Raw genomic sequence first — 22,022 nt, forward strand, 5'->3', positions numbered from 1 at the left:
TCTCTCTCACATCTACAGTTCTCCATGAATTCTATTGTATTCCTGTACTGTAGTATCTTCTTCCTGTACCGTCTGTCTCTCTCTTAAGTAGCTTTACTTCTTTATCTTCTCATGAGAGAGTTAGACATATGCTATTCTATTAAATCTTTCACGGATTCATCACATTTTCTGCTACTCACACATTTTCAAATATGGGTACTTCCTTAATTGATTGGAAATAAAGGCGACTAAGAATATTTATGTATTCCTGTTCCAGTGATTAAATGTGCTAAGAGCTAAGCCACACTCTAACTTTTGAAACAGGTTCTAATATCCTGTAACAGCTAAAGACTCATGATTACTGAATATGCCTTGAATATTCTCTGAAGGTGAAGATCAACAGTGTCCTGAAGAATACAGCAGGAAAAAGTCTAAGGAGCAGTGAACTCTCATTCCCTGCCTCAACATCACTCCCCTCCAGCTCAACATCACTCCCCTCTAGTTCCTCATTTTTAAAATAATAAACAAAAAGAGGAATACTAGCTGGTAGTTCTACCAGCCTGCCCTCAGAGACCTAGTAACACCAGCATATATCATTACTAGTTGCCAAGATGTGATTCATTTCCACTGTCACCATGAGTCATGGATTGTGCCAATTACATGCACTATACCACTTAGAAAATTCCAGTGACTCCTTTCCTTCTTCTTCTTTTTCTTCTACCCATATTCAGAGGCAGCCTCTGCATATCCCATTCCCCCAATAAACCTCCAACATCAGATCTTCACATGTGACACATGCTGCTTAAATCACAACACCTTCAATTACAGAAACAGCTTATAAAATAATGTTTAAAATGGGATACATTCCTGAAAAAATCTTGGAAAATTTATCAACAAAAATCGCAGGCTATACATTTTGTTCAGCAGCAGAAAAAAAAAAAAGTAATTGGCTATTAAAATGTAGCATAGGGGCCATCATTCATATACCAACATTTAAACCAATTAAAGCTTTAAAATGGTTAACTTGTAACCCTGTTTGGGTAGACCGATGGCTCTTAACTAATAAGACATTATATATGCTTGAATAACTAGTAAAAGAACAGTTAGAATCTAAACATTTTAAGGAAATTACTAGTCCTTTCACTTCTCTTGAATTTGTATTAAAAAAGAAATCTGAAAAATGGAGACTGTTCATTGATTTGAGAGCTGTAAACAAAGAAATTCAATCAATTGGGTCGTTATAGCAGGGGATCCCTTTACATTCTGCATCATCTAAAGATTGGCCTAATATGGTTATTGACTTGTGATTGTTTTTTAAGTAACAAGATATAGAGAAATTTGCTTTTACAATGCCTAAATATAGTTATGCCCAGTCTGTAAAACAATGCCAATGGAAATTTCTCTCTCAGGGAATATTAAATAGTCCAAGTTTTTATGTCAGTATTTATGTATCAACCACTGGAAGTAGTTTGTAAACAAATTTTCTCAATCCATTACTTATCAATATATAGATATTTTATTGTCTGGATCTAATACAGACACCTGAAGAAAGAACGTTTAGTTGTCCACAGAGGCTCTTGTATCTAGAGTGAGGATGCATAACTTTCAATATAGATAGAATCCTCAACATAATTAAGCATAGCTTAAACAAAAGGGGGAAATGTAGCAGAATTTTAGCTGTCATTATATGTGGCCTGAATTCCAGAGTGATGGCACATAGGCTTTGACATAGCCCTTTTCAGTGATTGATATTTGAGATTTTATGGCGTTGTTCCTTTGAAGGGTCCTAAGAGCCTTTTTATAACTTATTTCAGAGGCATACCTGACAAACCAGGAAATATCATATGCCTTAGAATTGTGTAGGTAATGAATTCCTTCAAGAAAACCTCTAGATCAGATAAGAGGATTTGTCATGTGGAAACTGACTTGGTATAAATGTCTTTTGTGTAATAAGAAACAGTGCTTCAGATTTTGACAGGGTAATCCCCCTGCTGCTTGCAAAAGCATAGCCTCATCCTCTAGTGTTGTACTTTCTTCCACCCTACCACATAAGATAGAATACCAATACGTGGCCACGTACTTAGAGAGAGCTGGCAAGTCCCAAGAGATACAAGAATGTTGAAATTATTTTCTGTATTCTACCAGACCACCAGTGATTAAAGCTAGATACAAAACCCAATAACAACAGAGAGCTTAAAATTTATGGAAATTGAAGTATTCTCTTCTGAATGAAAAGTGGGTCAGCATGAGAAGAAAGATTTCTAAGATTAAGGAAAAATTAAACATTTCTAGATTTCAAGGAAAATGCATGAATAGCATTCCCAAACTTGTGAGACACAATGAAAAGAATGCAAAGAGGAAAGTTTATAGCACTAAGTGCCTTCATAAGTAAATAGAAAATATTTGATACTAGAAATTTAACAGCACACAAGAAGTCTTTAGAAGAAAAGAAGTGGCATCTAAGAGGGAGAGACTAAGAAATAAGCACTTTTAGGGATGAAATCTGAAGGAGATGCAAAAGAACAAACCAAAAATCAAGAAGATAAAAAAAAACATTCTTTCCCTTTGGGGTTACCATCCCCTTCAGCTCCTTCAATCATTCTCCTAACTCTTCCATGGGGCCCCCGATCTCATTCTAGTTGTTGGCTGTATCTGCCTCTGTCTCAGTCAGCTGCTGGTAGAGCCTATCAGAGGACAGCCATGTTACTGTCTGCAAGACAACATAGCATCAGTAATAGTGTCAGAGTTTGGTGCCTGCCCATCGGATCATTTCCAAGTGGGGCCAGTGACTGGTGGATATCCAAGTGGATAAAGGACCTGGATATAAAACTAGAAAGACAGAAACTAATAGAAGAGAAGGTGGGGAAGACCCTCCAACACCTAGGCACAGGGGAAAAGGTCCAGAACACAACACCAGTGGCTTATGCTCAAAGATCAAGAGTTGACAAATGGGACCTGATAAAATTGCATAGCTTCTGTAAGGCAAAGGACACTGTCAATAGGACAAAATGACAACCAACAGATTGGAAAAAGATCTTTACCAATCCTACATCTGATAGTGAGCTAATATCCAAAATATATACAAAGAACTCAAGAAATTATACTCCAGACAACCTAATAACCCTATTAAAACATGGGGTCCAGAGCTAAACAAAGAATTCTCAACTGAGGAAACGCGAATGGCCGAGAAGCACCTAAAGATTTGTTCAATATCCTTAGTCATCAGGGAAATGCAAATCAAAACAACCCTGAGATTCTACCTCACACCAGTCAGAATCGCCAAAATAAAAAATTCAGATGATCACAGATGCTGATGAGGATGTGCAGAAAGAGGAACACTCCTTCATTGTTGGTGGGATTGCAAGGTGGTAAAGCACTCTGGAAATCATTTTGGTGGTTCCTCAGAAAATTGGACATAGCATTACCGGAGGAACCAGCTATACCACTTCTGGGTATATATGCAGAAGATGCTCCAACCTATAAGAAGGGCACATACTCCACTATGTTCATAGCAGCCTTATTTATAATAGCCAGAAGCTGGAAAGAACCCAGATGTCCTTCAACAGAGGAATGGATACACAAAATGTGGTACATTTACACAATAGAATATTACTCAGCTATTAAAAACAACAAATTTGAGAAATTCTTAGGTTAATGGCTATAACTAAAAGATATCATACTGAGTGAGGTAACCTAATCACAAAAGAACACACATGGTATGTACTCATTGATAATTGGATATTAGCCCAAAAGCTCGCAATATCCAAGATACAACTCACAGACCACATGAAGCTCATGAACAAGGGAGACCAAAGTGTGGGTGCTTTGGCCCTTCTTAGAATGGGTAACAAAATATTCACGGGAGCAAATATAGAGACATGTGTCAGACAGAAACTGAAGGAGGGGCCGTCCAGAGACTGCTCTACCTGGGTATCTATCACTTGTGCATTCACCAGATGTCAATGCCAGGAAGCGCATGCTTACAGGAGCCTCATATATCTTTCTTAGAGGTCTGCCAGAGACCGAAATATACAGAGGCGGAAGTTCACAGCTCACCATTGAGTTGGTCATGGGGTTCCCAATGGAGGAGTGAGAGAGAAGATAGAAGGAGCTGAAAGGGTTTGCGATCCCATGAAGAGAGCAACAATACTAACCAACCGAGGCCCGAGGGTCTAAACCACCAGTCTGGGAGCACATAGGGAGAGGCTCAAGGCTCCAGCTGCAAATGTAGGGGAGGATGACAGTGTTAGGCATAGGTGGGTGAGGAATCCTTGGCCCAGTGAAGGCTGGATGGAAATCTGGGTGGGGAGGTGAGAGTGGGAGGGTGGATGAGGGCATATCCTCATAGAAACAGGAGGATGGGGGATGGGATAGTGGGATCATGGGTTGGGGGGGTACTTCTGAAATGTAAATAAAGTATCCAATAAAAAAATTTAAAAAAACAAAAATAATTCTGAAATTATTCCACAAAATTAAAACAAAAGGAACATTTCCAAATTGACATTATGGGGCCATTATCACCTCAATACTCCAAAACAACAAAGATTCAACATAGGCGATTATAGACAAATTTTCCTCCTTGATATTGCTGCAAAAATACTCAATAAAATACTCATAAAACAAAACTAAGAGCCCATCAAAAAGATCATCCACTATGATCAAGCTGACTTCATCCCAGAGATGTAGGGATGGTTCAACATACAAATATATCACTGTACACATGATACAAACAATCTGAAATGAAAAGAATACAAGTGATAATCTCATTATATGATGATTTTGATGCAATATAATACATAAAGTCTTGTAAGAACAATAAGAAAACTAAAGGAGATTAAGGGTATACAAACTGAAAAGGAAGGAGTTAACGTATTCTTACTTGAAGGTGATATGATAGGATATACAAGTGACCCCAACAATTTTACCAGGGAATTCCTACAGTTGACAATCAGCTTCAATGCCATGACTGGATGCAAAATTAACTAAGAAGAAGAAGGAGGAGGAGGAGGAGGAAGAGGAGGAGGAGGGAAAACAAAAACAAAAAAACAAAAAAAACAAAGAATAATAACAACAAATAAAGAACAACACAGTAACTCTCCTATACACAACCAATACCCAGGTTTATGTGGGGTTGTGGGCTGTGAGAGTCAGCTGGGTAGCTGGTGGAGCACAGGCCTTGAAACCTCAGTGACCCTAAAGGGATGACCTTGCTCCTGGGCCCTGGTTCCTTTCACTTAGCATCAGTCATCCACAGCCTCTCCCAAAGAAAGGTTTGTGGCCTTAGGTCACATAGCACAGGTAGAGGGAATGACTCGAGGCTGCAGAGCCTCAAGAGGTCTCCATATTATTGAGATACCTATAGGCCAGAGGGCATGGGTAAGTTCCTAAATCCTTGCGGCCATCTTGTCCAGCTTAGCTGTCTACTCAACCTGTATTCCAGGTCTTGCACATGAAGGAGAAAAGTCGCTGGCTGTTCTTGTCTAAGGGAATGTTAAAGAAGGTGCCATTTAAGTCCAAGTGTTTGTAAATTTGTCTGTTGGGCAGTAAGAAACTCAGAATTGTATATGGATTCAGAACTGTTGAGTCAATGTCTCTCACTATTCGCTTTCTGCAGGTCTTTCATTGATCTACAGTCTTTTATTCCAGCCTTTTAAACTAGTGACAAGATTGTAATCCAGTAAGAGTGACATGGAATGAGGATACTATACTCTGGAAGTCAATTAATATATGGCTTGATATCCTGAATGACTTCTTGTGATCGAAGGTACTGTCTTATTCTTATAGGGCTAGAAGTAATGTTCTGATCTACCACAACTGGTAGTAAGTGAGAAGCTAAGTCAGAGGGTTATTTTTAGCCATACATCTGGGCAATATATTCTTCTAAGAGGGATTGTAAATGGCTATGTTTCTTTTTCTTTGGATTCATTCTTCAAAGAAAGACACAGTGGGTTCTCCTGGACCACTCTTTTGCCTCCAGGATAGAAGTGACTTTGAACTCCCATTTTAGTCAGTAGGTCTCTCACTAACAGGAGATAAGGCCATTCAGGAATCACTAAGAAAAAAGCGGGAAATAGCCTTTTTGCTCAAGTCTATATACCATTTGGTAGTCTACGCATAGAGCTTGGTGCCCATAGCATGTCAAACTAGGGTAGTTTGGGTCATTATGGCTCACAGAGACCACTGGAGGACAAGGTGGTGAGCCACAGTATACAACAGAAAGTCAATTGAGAACCACCCCCTTCTAAGTTTACCCTGGACTCTGGAGGGGACTCCAAGTCCCTATTCTTTCAGCCAGAGAGTTAAGGGTGGGCTTCAGCTCCTAGAATTTCCTAGGATTCTGGAGGCATTGACCCTTTCAGTATCCCATTTGCTTGCAGTATCCACACTAGTCTGTAAGGAGCCTCAAATGAGGTGGATGACCAGGCTTATTTTTGCTGAACTTGAGCCAGTGGAAGACTTTCCTCATCCTCCCAGTTGTCCCTGCATTGCCACCAAAATCTTTGCCAATTTCTTAGCTTATTTGTCCACTGGACATTCCCAATTGTTGAAGTCCTTTGAGCAATATTCCATGATTTCAGACAAATTCATACTTTCAAATCCTTCAATCTTCTGAATCTTCTTGTGGGTATCTGGAAATGACTGACCCCCTAATTTCAAGATTGATAAGCTGTTGACTCTATGGCATATCTGGGTCGATCAGTGTGTAAGTTCTGTAGGAATCCAGGAGCCACTCCAGGAAAGTGGCTGGAGGCTCTGTTCTATTTCACTCACTTTGGATAAATTTGTAGTGTGCCTGCCTGCCACCTGGAGAACTCTCATAAGAATCTAGTGAAAACTTATCTTATGAAGTGTGTATCTTCAGCTGAGTTTGTGTCCCAGTCAGGAATAGTCTTGGGGAAGGCAGCATCAATATATGCTCAGTTCCTGGAATGTCTGCTTTCCTTTCCTGGGACCAACTTGTGGGCCTCTGACCCAGTGTGATTCTGTTCCTCTGAAGCAAACAGAATCTGAGGGATTTGTTAGATGTCTTCCCTAGAGGGTGGTGAAAGTATGAAGAAGAGAAATCAAACCTGAGGTTTCTCAGAACAAGTGGGATTATCAGTTTTCCAGTTATAAATATCACAGGTGGAGAAGGATTGGTAGACCATAAAACGTCTCTCATCTGCAGCAGAGGGAGGTCCTATGATGTGCAGGGAAGGTGTTTCCATGAAATGATGGAAGGAAGTGCCTGACCTCTTAAGGAAGGGACTAGACTCGTGGGGAAGGGAAGGGAGAGCTGAGGCAACAGGAATGGCCTAGTGGAGGAGTGAAGCTTCCTAGAGCACTCAGTAGGAAGGACAAAGGGAATCCTTGACATCCTATAGGATTAGGATGGCAGAACCTCATTTGCTGTAGTCTTGGATAGCTCCTTAACATCATGATAATCGCCATTGTCTGTCAGATATGGTCCTGAAATTTTCCAGAAATGGTAGATGCCTTCTTCTCCTCTGTGGGCTAGTGGGGGAGAAGGAACATGACTCTTCAAACATTAAGGAGGGTCGAAGAGAAGAAAATGCTAGGCCATAACATCAGTGACCTGGTTGTGGTGTCCCTGTGTGGTGGAGAACTAGAGCTTATATGAGAAGGAGAAGAGCAGAGTCAATAAAAGTCCTCTGGAAAATATAACCAGCTCAATTGAGGGCCATTTGAGCTCATAGAGAATATGGAGCCTCCCAGAAAAACTTGGGTATCTAAAACAGCAGTGAAACTTTTTAAATGGCCCACAAAAGCTTCAAAAGGGGTGTCAGGACTAGAGGAAGACTGGCTCATAATGGGGAGTGAAGAAGAAGACAGGATGAAGAATGGGATTTTTCAAAAATAAAGTTAAGATTAACAGGGCTAAGAAAAAATGGGAAAGCAAGACAGAAGTTGTGGCATAAATGGGAGTTAAAGTAAAGTTCCTGGATGGGAGTTCTTCCCAAGTCCAAAAATGTTGATAGAGGTCTGTGCCCTTTGGCCAAATGGAGAATCCCTTGTCTGGTGGCTTGAAGAGCAATGTTGCTTTCAGTTTCTCTTCTTTGAGCCACCAAAATGTCTAGACCATAAGAAGAACAAAGCCAATCCCCTCTCTAAGCCCAAAAACCACTTATCTAGGTTCAGAATGGACAGTTGGCTTGGTGTTGCTCACTGATACTGACTGAGGGGTAGTAGATGGTCTGGTGCTTTCCTGGACAACACATCAAATGCTGAGGCTCAGCATTAGCCTCACAAACCACCCAGACACTGATCTCAGTCAGATATGTTTGGTATATTAAACACATATGCAAGACAGATTAATCAGTGGCACAGCCAGGGGTAGGGAACCAAACTACAACCCTTAGCAGTTAGTTCTCAGAGCCAGTTTTTACATGGGAAAAATCACATCAGGTACATTTGCAACATTTAATCTATCTAAACAAAGTAGTGCTATCTGACATTTAAGCTGATTGGCTGGGTCTAGACGCAGGCAGGTTAAGCAGTTTCCAGAGTCCACCAGACTCTGACAAAGCACAACATTATGACTATGGTCAGGGCAAGAAACATTAGCACAGGTTAAGGTCATTAGCTATAAGATTAAGGTTAAGGAAACATGTCAGAACTATTGTCACATATTAACATTTAACACAATATGTGTTCACAGAACATTTATCCCGAACACAAAAGTATATAACCTCTTCTCTGTAATTCATAGTTATTTCTCTAAACTTGATCACATACTCTTGACTCAAGGCAAGAACCAATAGACACAAGAACATTAAAATAACCCCATGCAACACTGGATCACCATAGATTAAAGCTAGACACAAACAACAACAGAATCAACAGAGAGCTTAAAAACTCATGAAAACACAACATCTCGTTACTGAATGAAAAAAAAAACATGTCAAGACAGGAAGAAAGAAGTCATAGATTTATTGGAATTCAAGAAAAAAGAATAAATAGCATTGCCAAATTTGTGAGACACAAATAAAACATTGTTAAATGGAAAGTTAATAGTAATGAGGGACTACATAAACAAAATGGGGAGAACTATCACGTGTATTCTAACAACAAATCTGAAATCGGTAGGCTTAGATTTCTTAAAGCCTACGTCAACAATTCAATCTGCCTTCTAGCACATCAAAGAAGTAGGTGAAAAGAACAGTTAATAGGAAACCAGTTATGGACCTCATTAGAAATAATTTTGGCAGGCAATTCCAATCTTGGTTGTCTGCAGTCCAATTTACTTGACAAACACCAAACACAAATAAATAGCAGCAGCTTGATCCAGAAGAAACTGTGAGGCTCAGACAATCGGCATGAGTCCACATAAGCAGCATGAAGCAGCCAAAGATCCACCAGAAGTTCTTTGGTGCATTTCTCTCTACAAAGTAACAAGTGAAAATCAGCCAAGAAAGCAAGGTGAACCAATGTAAGAGCACTATCAGTGAAGACCAGTGTTATCAAAGCCCAGTGATAACCAACAATGAATTTCAATGTGAACCAAGCCAAGAGCTTCATCCTGTGTCTCTTGGGCTATACCCTCAGTCTTTCCAAACATCATGCTCCTCTCAGACATCCGCTGAAGGAAAAAAAAATATTCCATTTCACCAGGCAACTTCTAGAAACGCACAATGTTTCTGTTCTTATCAAAACATTCTTTCATGTATCTGTTTCAGCAAAACATTCTCCCATAAGACAATTTCCAGAAACACATCAGAAGAAACAACTGAGTTTTCAATGAAACCAGAAATTCCCACTTCAGAAAGCTCTAGAACAAAGAGAAATAATAATACTAAAATGGTATATTCTGTAATAAATAATCATGTTTAGGGCTGAAGTCAATGATAGATAGCCAATAAGAACAAAACAAGTATAAATGAAGCAAATAGTTGGTTTTCTGAGGAAATCAGTAAGAGAGAAAAACCCTTATGCAAACTAACTAAAAAGCAGGGAGAAAATATCCTAATTCACAAAATGAGAAACAAAAATGAGGACACAAAAGGACAACAGGGAAATTCAGAGTATTATAAGGATATCCTTTAAAAACTTTTACTTCACCAAATTGGAAAATGTTAGAGAAATGGATAATTTTCAGGACAGATTCCACTTGAGTATGTCAAATCAAGAGCAGATAAACAAAGGAAATAAACCTATAACTCCTGGTGTAATAGACTCAGTCATTAAAATCTACTAACCAAAATGAAAGCCCAGGGACAGATGCTTTTAGCAAAGAGTTCTACCAGATCTTTAAGGAAGCGTTAATGCCAATACTCAATTTATTGCAGAAGCAAAATGAACATTGCCCAATTCAATATATGAGGTCAGTGTTATCTGGATACCCAAACACAAGAATACTCGATAAAGAGAGGAAATTACATAGTAACTTTTCTTAGGGAAACAGATGCTAAAATATATAAGAAAATACATATAAAATGAATAAATACCCACATAAAACAATATCCACTACCATTGAGAATACTTCATTTTAGAGATGCAGAGATGATTCAATATATGAAAATCAGGAAATGTAATTCACAATATTAACAAATTTCAAGAAATATTAACTAACCACAGGAACATTTCATAAGATGCAGAAAAGGCCTTTGACAAAATTCAACACCTTTCATGACAAAAAAAGAAATCTCTCCTAGAGAAACTAGGGATATGAGGGATATAACTCAACATAACAAAGGTAAGTTACAGCAAGTCTGTTGCTGATATTCCAGTAAATGGAGAGAAATACAACATGCCTTCAATAACATCTGGAAGAATACAATTTTCATGCTCCCTTCATATCTATTCAAAATAGAAATTGAAATTTAGGTTGAACAAAAAGACAACTGAAGGACATCAAGAGGATACAACCAGGAAAGAAAGGAGTCAAACTATTTTGTGCAGACCATTTGATATTATCTCTAAAGGAGACTAACATTTCCACCAATGATAAGTGGACAGAGACAGAAATGGGGAAACAACTATCACTGTAACATTGTATACTGGGAAATAACTCAGAGTAACACCAGTCCAGCAAGTGAAAGACTTGTTTGATAAAAGCTTCAAGTGTGTGAAGAAGATACCATGGGATAGAAAAATCTCCATAACCATGGAACAAAAATATCAGCACAGGAATTTGGTTCATCCTAGATTTATGGCGATCTTTAGCAAAATTTGTTACAGAGCTTGAAATGAGAATTCTCATCTTCATATGATCACACACAATAAACACACACACACACACATACACACACACACACACACACACACACTAAACTTAAAAATGTGTGACATTCAGGAAGTCTTACAGTATCCTATTTTAATTGGTACTATAGAGCTACAGTAATGAAACATGAATGATATTGGCATAAAATAAATACATTGATCAACAGAATTGTATTAAGATCCAGACACAAATTTTCACACATATAGGGTATCTGACTTTGATAAAGAAGCCAGAAACATACACACTGGGGGAAAACATATTCAACAAATTATGATGGCGAAACTGGATGTATGAATGTATAAGAATGCAAATATAGCAAAAATGGGAGACACAACACAGGAAAAAATGAAGAAACACAAAAGAGTTATTTATGTGTCAAAATAAGGCCAGGTTAATTCTTGTGTGTGAAGATACACTGAGATGATGAAAAAGTTGGTTATTTATTCACAAATAAAACAAAATACCTACATTCCTCTTTTTAAAAAAAATGTAACCCAGCTCTGTGTACAAACACCTTCTTTTGTTCCCCACCTGTTCCACTGTCTCTGCTTTAGCCAGATCTCAGATCAAAGCACGGCAGAGAATGCTAGAAGCCCAAGATTCTACAGAGTCTGTTGCAAAGTGGAAGAAGTTACTGTAATTGCTACTCTCCTCTCTATTGAGGACAAAGGGAGAAGAAACATAGACTAGGTAACTAACAGCCATGATTCTACAAACAGTTAACCATGGACAAAATGAATGTTCCTGAGTCTGAGAGGCCAGAGGGAGATACACACAGTGAATTCCAAAACAACATGTCTTACAGAGAAAAACCTACCTCTGGAAAATGAAGGAAGTGGTGAGAAAATATGCAGAGGAAGCAGAGTGTGGGCAGGGCAACAGCAGCAAATGCTGAAAGAGGGAACACATATGCAGCCAGCCTCAACCTCAGTCATTCTGTTGTTTGCTGATAAGTGCAGAACCCACTTTACATGCATCTGTCAGATAAAATCAAGACCACTGTTTCTGGAAGTTTACTGTGCTACCATCCTTTTGTGTAAGGATGCAGGATCAAGCTGGTCCAAGGAACAAAGCCTACTAATCAGGAATTCAAAGGAGAGAACAGGGATCTGAGTCTAATCAGGGCCAGAACAATGAAATAAAGAAAAAAAGGAAACCTGGACAAGAAACCCAAAAAGAACAGTCTTGGGTTTCCCAGTCTCCTACAAAGCATTCATCCATGCCCTTCAACACAGTCACAAAGGAGTCCTTTGATCTCTTCCTTTGTTCATAGACAGATGCAGACAACTCACAACTCAAAAGGGTTTCTCAACTTAGTTGCCTCAACCTAGGTGACTCTCTTCTTCTTGCCCAAGGCTATTGTCCCTGTGTACAGTGTGTGCTGATGGGATACATTCTGTTGGAATGTGACACATCATATTCACATTATTAATAACAGTTCATGAATCTGATAAGAAACACTGTCATGATCTCCTAAGCTAAAAGAAAGGCAAAAGCAACAACCATCTGAAATTACATCCTTTCACCAGCACACACTTCAGCCTTCAGGGCTGCTGTTTCTCTCACTCCTGTCTTGCGGCTCAGAATCTGTCCTTCCTATTGGCTACTGACTGACTTATGACATCATTCTCCCTCCTAGCCTACCAGCACCTGGTAGAATCCTGGGGTTTCCATGGTGCTGCCTGTAAACAAATTTGGATCACTACTGGTATCCTGTGACCAGTGACCAGTGGGCTCTGTCTGATACTGGACACACTCGCTAGTTTGGTCAGCATATTGGACAAAGACTAACATTTATCTGGCTCAATTGTATGGTGGAGTACTGTTACTCCTCCTACTAAGCCCTCCTGATCATGTCCGGTAAGGAAAGAAACTTTCAAACATTTTTATCACATCTTTCCTTATTTTTTAGTATATGTTTAAATCTTTCAAATACTAGGGACTACACAGCTATAGATATCTCATATTGAAAGTCATGTTTAGCTTTTGTTCTTACTAAGAATATGACTTTGGACACACAATTTACTCTCAACTGATTCTTTATCCACCTCAGGGAGATTACAGTGCTACTATGGTCTAGGCTCTGTGCTGTTGAATCTGACAAGTGAATGTAAAGAGCCAAAGAGGGGACAGGACTCTGGAAGGTAGTTCTTATAGGGAAAGAATTATTGAGGCTGTTACATGAAAGACCGACCCACAAGAACTGGGGGAAAAAAACATTCCAACTATAAAGTTGAAAGGCTAGAAAACAGAGAAATCAAAGGAGCCAAACCTGCAGACGTGATAATGTTGCACAGAACCACCCATTTTAAATCAAAGGGCTCAGGGTATTGTCATTTCCCAAGCTTTGTTTAGGTAACCATATTAGGATTCGTTTGGGTGCAAGTTCACTGTCATATACAGAGGATATTATGCCACTCTTGTCCCTGACTCTTGAAATCTATCACATCTTGTACAGAGTTCTCTGATTCTTGTATGTACTGGCTGTATTCGAAATTATCAGTTGGGACTGGGAACTCCATAGTCAGTTGTTCTCTGTACAACAATAACTGACACAGGTGGGAAACGCTCACAAGGATTCCCCTCTTAAAGAGTTACAGACAATTAACAGGAACAGAGGAAGAGTAAATCTTATTCAGGGATCAGCCTTCCAATAGGTGAGCAAATCCCAGTAGGTCAGCCCTAAACCAATGTATACATCATGAAATGTTATTAGTGGGTTGTATACATAAAGTCATAAACACATAGGTGTTTAAGGGTTATCTTTATATAAGATCATCATTTATAGAAGGAGTGGCAGGGACAAAGGAGTAGTTAGCAAGAAAAATGAAGTCAATATAATACTAATATACAAAATCCCTGATATGTAATTTTTAAAAACAAAAACAGCCACAGAGTATAGACTAGCTTGGTGGTCCTGGGACTCACCTATAAGGCAGCACTTAAGATCCAGAGGCAGGTTGGTTTCTGTGATCTCAAGCCCAGCCTATTCTATGTAAAGAGGTCATTTTACATAGATATATGAAGGACAGAGAAAAGGCAGAAACTTGAGAACCTAAGGCTCTCCTACCTCTAAACACTTCTACTCAAGGACACAGTTTATTTAGAAGCAGTGTCAAAGCAGGTATAAGAGCAAGACAAAGCAGGGCAAAGAAGGAATGTGTCTAGGTTGGAGCCAAGGCTGTAACAGTTCAACCAGGATTTCCAGGCCCACTGAGGATGGTGAGGCAGCTCATCCAATGAGAGTCATTACTATTTGTGGTAAGAATCAATCTGAGCATTTGCAATAGTGATGTTGGAGGAAATTCAGTCTTAGCTGATCCAATCCAGTACAAACTGCAGATAGAACTGCTCCCCACAGGAACCTAGAAAGTATCAACCTCAGCATTTTCCCACTGTCTTCTTCCTCCCTACAGAAAATTTCCAAAGTTCACCTTTCATTGGGGAAGAAAGAGCTCTGAAGCCTTCTCTGCCTGTGCTGAGCAATTCCACACACTCAGGAAGGGAGTGCAACATCTCCAGAGTCTCCACCCCAGATGTGAGTTCAACATGGCTTCTGCCTTCAGCATCCAGCAGTTCTCTCCAGCAACTCATGGGTAATGCCTACCTTAACCCACATGCTGGCACAACCATGCTGTCAGTGATGACTGAGCAAGGCCAGATCTCCACCTCAGCACCTTCCTATCCAGGTGTTCTCAAGTGGGATTTCACAGGAAGCATGGATGGGAGGAAAGATGCACTCCAGGGATTCAATGTGAAGATCATTGACCAGGACACTACACTCTCCACTCTGGCTGTGACAAACCAGTGTGATAAAATTTTAGATCCCAATGCCATGGTTCCTTTCTATCCAACACTGTCTGCCAGCTTTGTCCAGGCCACACCACCGCAGATGCCAAATCAGAGATACTGCCTGGCACCTTCCTACCAGGAGAGTAGCCAGGTCTATTACTATGAGCACAACAGCCTGGGCCCTCTGATAGCTGAAGAATTTAGGCAGTGTTTGCCAGCCCATTGCTCTGTGTCTTACCCTGGGAGTCAGACCTGTGCGCTTCAATCAGAGATGGTGATGGTGCTAAAGGAGATTCAGCCAAGGAATGTCCAGATACCACTGTTTACCTCTCCCTTTGCCTATTCCACATCTGCTCAATCCATGCCAGACAACAGTCTTCCTGGTGAGTACAGATCTAGGAGGGAAAGAGTGGGATCAGCACTCCAAGTAGACTGACCTCTACCTTTTATAGTGGACATTGCACATAAGGGGAGAAGGAGTATCATGACAGGTCTTGATTTCCACTTACACCATCAGACTCTATCCAAAGAGAGAATGCAAGGCCACAGTGAGTGACATCCATCCTGTATTAAGTGATATCCATGGAGCACACCACAGTCACACATGTAGCTAACTACCCAAGATTACCACTCCCATCCCCCAATATACTCCTTCCTGACCTATTGATCTTGTGTTTCCTGACCTATTGATCTTGTGTCTTGAACACACTGAGGAATTTTTTTTTTTTTTTTTTTGGTTTTGGTAACATGGGTTTTTCCATGAGTTACATCCTTCAGAGTAATGTAGCTCAGAATCTGTCCTGGAGGAAAAATTCCTCCCAGATTCTCAGCACTTGTCCTGGAATTTTCTTACACTTAAACTTGTAAAGAGAGTACGGTATAGTCAACGTACCATTTCTAAGTTGTCGAAAGCTGCTCCTTTTTTTTTCATTTGCTGTGATACTTCAGAGGTAACTAACTCATGTTCAAGAATATAAAATCATGTAGCCGTGTTCTGTACTACTGAGTCACACTCAAGCCCAACAATTTCAAACTCTCATACCATTTTCCATTCCACTTATAAGATTGTGAAACATGGGGCAGGAGGAAATTTTGGTTGTTTAAATGCTTGCATTTTAGGAGTGCCTAAGTGGGTTTGAACACATAAACCCACATAAAAAACCAAGCTTCTACCATTGTCTGTGTGGTAACATTTTGAAAGAAATTGTCAGGTTCAGGTGTTTGGAAATTATGGACCAGACAACTTGCCTAATAGCAAAGTTCCATGAAAATGAAAGGCACTCTTAATAAAGACAAAAAGGAAGGAAACTGAGGAGCACACGTCCAGGGAATTCAGGAAATGCCCCACTAAGGGTTTTCCTCTACAAACCACAAACACAGGAAGGAAAAAAATATCTGAGAAAACATGACATGCAATGGTCTGCAGAAACAGAGGAGTCACCATGTGTCTGCCATAGAGGTACCATCCAAGCTCCTCAACAAGAGCTTCTAGGAATGCCCTCCCACTGCTGCTAGGGCCCAATGCTGTAGTCCTATGAAATATGGGTGGAGGTGGGGAGCATTTCTTTACCACTGGCACTCATTTGTCCCTTCACTCTTTTCCAGTAGTTCAAAGGGAGACATCCCTGGGATTGCCACCTTCAGGTCAGACATACTGTCAGCTGCAGAGTCCTGAACTCTTCAAAACCTCTGGCCAGGCTTCCCAGAAAAGACCACCAGCTGTCAATGGGGACAGGGCATTAACAGCCACTATCCACAGTCCTTCAGAATTTCTAGCCTTGCCTCCAGCTCCAAACCAGGAAGAAACTAAGAACAAAACCATGAAAGAGATCAAAGATGAATTTTTAAAGAGTCTGGATGCCTATGAAGGCACAAAAGAAAACCAAGACACACCAATCGTGACTTTAGTACACCCTGACTTTCAGCAGCATCTGCACTGCACTGATACTGAGAGCCTAAGGCAGAAGTCTGCTTCTGACGATATGCATGTGGGGGACATCAGCATGTGTCCAAAAGAGCTTGGGGGCATCCAGAATGAGATAGGTTCCAGCTTTGACTTTAAAGACATCACTACACTTGAGGCAGACATTCAACTTCCCCAACTCCTCAACACCCTCACAGATATAGACCAGTATCAGTCCTGTGAAAACTGGAACATCATCAATGAGGCCCCTGGCCAGGTGAGGAAGAATAAACATAAGTCATCTGAGCTGCTTGAGGAAGCTCCTCAGGCCAAAATCCAGCACCAAGACCTGGTGTTGGGAGAGGGGAATGTGTATGTGCCTGGGTCCAGTGACAGTATTGAAAACACGGCAAAGAACCAGAAGGGTAAAGCTCCCAAGGTTACCCCCAGCAAGAACAGAAGAGTTAGAAAACAGGGGCAGGAAAGACCAAGTCGACCAGAGAAAATCTCTAAGAAAACAGAGGAGCTTAAGCAGTCAAGGAACAGAGTCAAAGGAGAAGAGAAGCCCACCATCTCCAAGACAAAGAGGAAGAGGAATCCACCTGAGTTCAGTCAAAACAGCTTCAAGAAGCCTCGAACCAACCTTGGTATGCGCATGCTGGAGTCTGTGCAGGTCTTTCACCCACTGGGAAAGAGGAATGAAAAGAAAACTGGCATTTCCTCCTTTGCGGGTCTGCGGACCCTCACCAGCAACAAAGATCCAGGCCTAGCCTCTGTTACTACAGCAATGGTAAACATGCCATGTGAGGACAAGGGTCCTCCAAAAAGTCCTGGGAAGATTCAGACAGTAAACAGCACTGCCAACAAATACTGTCTATCTCCATCCAAGTATGAGCTGCCCCCAGCTGGGAAGGTCAGGTTAGTACCTCTGCCTTTTCTAACCCAGGAGAAGCCTCAAGCCAGAGCTGTTTCTAAAAAGGCTCTTTCCCTGGCTTTACCAAGACCCACTGCAGCTTACCCTCTGCAGCCTCACTGCCAGTCAGCTCAACTTACCACACTCAGGCCAACCAAACCAGCTCCTGTCAGCACATCTTTGATGGCCTCTGCCAAGCCAGCTCCTCCAGTTTCCTTCAGAGCCACACAACCTAATGTAACCAACACCATCCAGTCTAGTACTGCACCCCAGTTGACCACCTCGAGGCCTGCACCCTACAGAGCATCATCTCACACTTCATTCCAGAGAGAGCATGTTTCTGCTGCCAGGAACAAGGTGCCATCACCTCCCAAACCTCAATCTCAATACCTACTGCAAGACTTCAGCCGCCAACCAATTCCATGGAAGAAAGTAGACATTCTGGGACCAGTTGTCTCACAGCCCATCACAAAAGAGCAGAGGCCAGAGAGGGAGGCCATGAAGAGGCAGGCTCAACAGGAGCGAGAGAATGCTGTCAGGAACACCTCTCATGGGAAACTGCAGATTTTCCTTCAGAGGGAGAAGGACATGGAAATTTCTCAGTATTATGGCTATGCAATGTAAGAGCTGGCCATTTCCCTGTAACTAAGTTCTTTTCAACATTGATAGAAGAGATATATTCAGTGACACAGAGGTAGAAAAGAACAGAGAAACAAATGTAAATATGTATATACGTAGATATATGTGCAGGAATATAGAAGACAAGTAGATATAGATGGATAGAAAAAAACATACCCACATGAATTTGAATAGTCAGTAAAATTGCCTATAGTATGTTAAGTTAGTTATTTCTCTTAATTGTGAAGATTTAGGTTTTACTATATTCTATATGAAATTAATGAATGAATTAGCCAGTGACAGGGCTATTGAAAACATGGCAAAGAACCAGAAGGGCAAAGCTCCCAAAGTGGCCTCCAGCAAGCAAGAACAGAAGAGTTAAAAAACAGGGGCAGGAAAGACCAAGTCGACCAGAGAAAAACTCTAAGAAGGAACAGAGTCAAAGGAGAAGAGAAGCCCACCATCCCCAAGACCAAGAGGAAGAGAAATCCATCTGAGGTCAGTCAAAACAGCTTCACGAAGCATCGAACCAATTTTGGCATATATGTGCTGGAGTCTGTGCAGGTCTTTCACCCACTGGGAAATAAGAATAAACGGAAAACTGGCATTTCCTCCTTTGGGAGTCTGCAAACCTTCACCAGCAACAAAGATCCAGGCCCCACCTCTGTTACTACAGCAGTGCTAAAGATGCCATGTGAGGGCCAGGGTATTCCCAAAAGTCCAGGGAATATTCATAGAGTAGAGAGCATTGCTGACAAAGATTGTCTATCTTGATCTTGTCATCTTAGAGGCTCTACCAGTAGCGGACTGAGACAGATCCAGATACTTATAGGAAACCACTGGACTGAGGCCTGGGACCCCTGTAGAAGAGTTCGGGGAAATGTTGAAGGATCAGAAGAGGCTTCCAAACACATAAGAAGACCAACAGTGTCAACTAACCTGGACCCCTGAGAGTTCACAGGGACTAAGTCACCCACCAAAGAGCATACATGGGCTGGTCCAAGGCCCCTGGAACATATGTTTCAGAAGACTGACTGCCCTATTGGCCCCAGTAGCAGCAACTGCACCTAAGCTTGTAGAGAATGATGCTCCAGAGAAGGATGATGTCCCACTTTTGCAAGGATGATGGTATGAGGGTTCCACCTCAGAGGTAAAGTGGAGGGGGAATGGGGGTGAAGTATTCTGAGGATGAGGGGGCAATATTTGGGATGTAAATAAATTAATTAATTAAAGAGGAATTTTTCTAGCAGCTATCCAAAAAGGCTGTCTATAGAAGTCTGTTGGAATATCTTCTGGCCTATAGATTTTGCTTTGAAAATCCAAGAATTACTTTTCGAATTTTTTTTTTAAAGAAATTCTGACTTGGTTGGAAGATCCAAGAAATTGTTATAGCAATGTTTCTGACTTTGGTCAAAAAAATTGCTGAGCTCTCCACATAGCTTTTAGAATTTTTACTAGCAGAGAGAACTGTCATTTCCAGAAAGATTTTAGAATAGCAAAAGGTGCCTAGAGAATAGCAGAATACCCCCCCCACACACACACACAGAGAGAGAGAGACAGAGAGAGAGAAAGAGGGAGCAGGAGTGAGTGTAGTAGGAGGAGGAGGAGGAGAGGAGGGAAACAGAGAGGGAGAGGGAGAGGAGAAAATGGCTGAGAGACAGAAGGAAGGCCACTTAACACAAAGAGACCCTGCTGGGCACCAGCCAGAAATACTACATGGTCAATAAATGCAATGCAATGTGGAGGTCCATGCACCTCCACATTACTGGACCTAGGAGGCTGAGGCAGGAGGAAGCTGGATTGCCAGGTCAGCCTCAGCTTCACAGGGGAGACTGGAGGACATCCCAGAGTACATCAGACACTTACTCAAATGGAAAAGGCCAGAAGGATGTGATCTTAGCAGTGCACAGAGATAAGCAGCATGCTTGTCCACTATTGTGTGTGTGTATGTGTGTGGGGTACAGCCATGAGTGTGAGTGGAGACAGGGACAATCTCACGTTCCCTCAGTCTACCATGTGATTCCTGCAGATGGAACTGAGGAACTCAAGCTTCACAGAAGGTGTCTTTGCCAGGTGAGACATCCCATTCATGGTCTTTTAAAAGTTGTTTTGATGAGACAGTATCTCTCTATGTAGCTCCAAAGTTCCTGAAAATTGCTATGTAGCTCAGGCTTGCCTCAAACTCAGAAATCTCATACCTCTGCCTCCAGAGCACTGGCCTTAAAAGTATGCATCACAGTACCTAGGCCTTATCTTTCTGCAACTTACTGAATTTTCTACAAAAAGCACTATTCTATATAACCATCACTCTGCTCCAATTCCAGAACATTCCATGATCCTCAAGGCAGCAGTTGCTCCTGCTCCCTTTCCTTTTTTTTTTTTTTTTTTTTGCTTTCTGGCTATGTAGAGTTTTTGATTCTCTATACTTTCACATGTGGGGCGACACAGTTTGTGGGCCTGGGGACTCCCCATTTCTTTATCTTGTGACCTAGATGGAGGATGTTCTTAGAAACAGTTTTCCTAAATGTTCCAGGCTAATCCAGACCTCAAAATTTCTGTCTCAGCCTCCATATATGGTCACTACACTGCACTCAGGAAAAACTGTTCTGCTCTGCTTTTTGCTGCAGGGCCTTGGTATATGGGATCATAGAAAACAGACCCCTGTTGATTTAGGCTGTCAGGCCTGGGGACTTCACCAAAGTCCACATGGCACTGGAGAAGTCCCTGATGTCCCTGGTGGAGATCTTGAGTCTCCCTGGTGTAACTTCCCAGAGTTCTATGCCAGTCTGGGCTATGGTGAGAAACAAACAACACAAAAACCAATATTAAGTTTCTGAGCATGTGTGGAACACAGATGATGTGAGTACTCGAGGAGGGGGCTGAGTCAGAAGGACTACTGGAGTTCAGGAGCTCTAGACTAGTCTGGGTTTCTTGTAGGATCCACAGGGAGGCTAGGGAAATTGCTTAGTTGACAAAATGCTTGCTGAGTGAGTGTGACGACCTGTGTCCCAATCCCCAGCACCTATGGGAAAGCCACGGCAAGAACTCAGCTCTGTACTCTGCCATCAGAGGGCAGAGGCAGGCTCCAGGACAGGCAGTCAGGCCAAAATAAGCAAGCTCTGGGGTTAAAGGCAATGTCTCAAAACTGTAAAGGGAGGTCTAGGGAAGTGGCATTAGGGGTAAGAACACTGGCTTTACAAGAATGAGGACTTGAGTTCGAATCATAGGACACACATAAAAATCTAGGTGTTCAGGTGTAAACCCAGTGCTAAGAATGAGAGACACAGGAAGAGGGCTTGGGCTTGGTAACCATTAACTGTAGCATCCCAAGCTGCTGCTACAGTCTGAGGGTCAAGATATCCCCTCTTCTTTCCCCTTCTCCTAAATCTACTCATCTTCCATTTCCCTTCAACAACAACACCACCAACAAAAAAACAACAAGAGGACGTAGAAGGGGAAAGATAATTGAGCAGATATAGTACTCATATATCAAATCCCTGATTCATTATGTTTTTAAGGCTCAGAGTAAAATTAAGCCTGGTGGTATTCGCAGACATCTATGATACCACCATTCTAGAGACAGAGGCAGGCCAAGG

At 41.3% G+C, this 22,022-nt stretch overlaps 1 protein-coding gene across 1 annotated transcript; it reads left to right on the plus strand.

Annotated features, from left to right (window-relative positions):
* Positions 1 to 13,053: 13,053 nt before the first annotated feature.
* On the plus strand, positions 13,054 to 18,432 carry LOC114615534 (uncharacterized protein C2orf78 homolog). Its single transcript, XM_028761219.1, has 3 exons — positions 13,054 to 13,060; positions 14,617 to 15,375; positions 16,598 to 18,432. Exons 1-3 carry the CDS (start codon positions 13,054 to 13,056, stop codon positions 18,430 to 18,432), a joined length of 2,601 nt encoding a protein of 866 aa, XP_028617052.1.
* The last annotated feature ends 3,590 nt before the right edge of the window (positions 18,433 to 22,022 follow it).

This window comes from Grammomys surdaster, unplaced genomic scaffold, assembly GCF_004785775.1.
Source record: "Grammomys surdaster isolate TR1022 unplaced genomic scaffold, NIH_TR_1.0 126859, whole genome shotgun sequence".
Classification (NCBI taxonomy): domain Eukaryota; kingdom Metazoa; phylum Chordata; class Mammalia; order Rodentia; family Muridae; genus Grammomys; species Grammomys surdaster.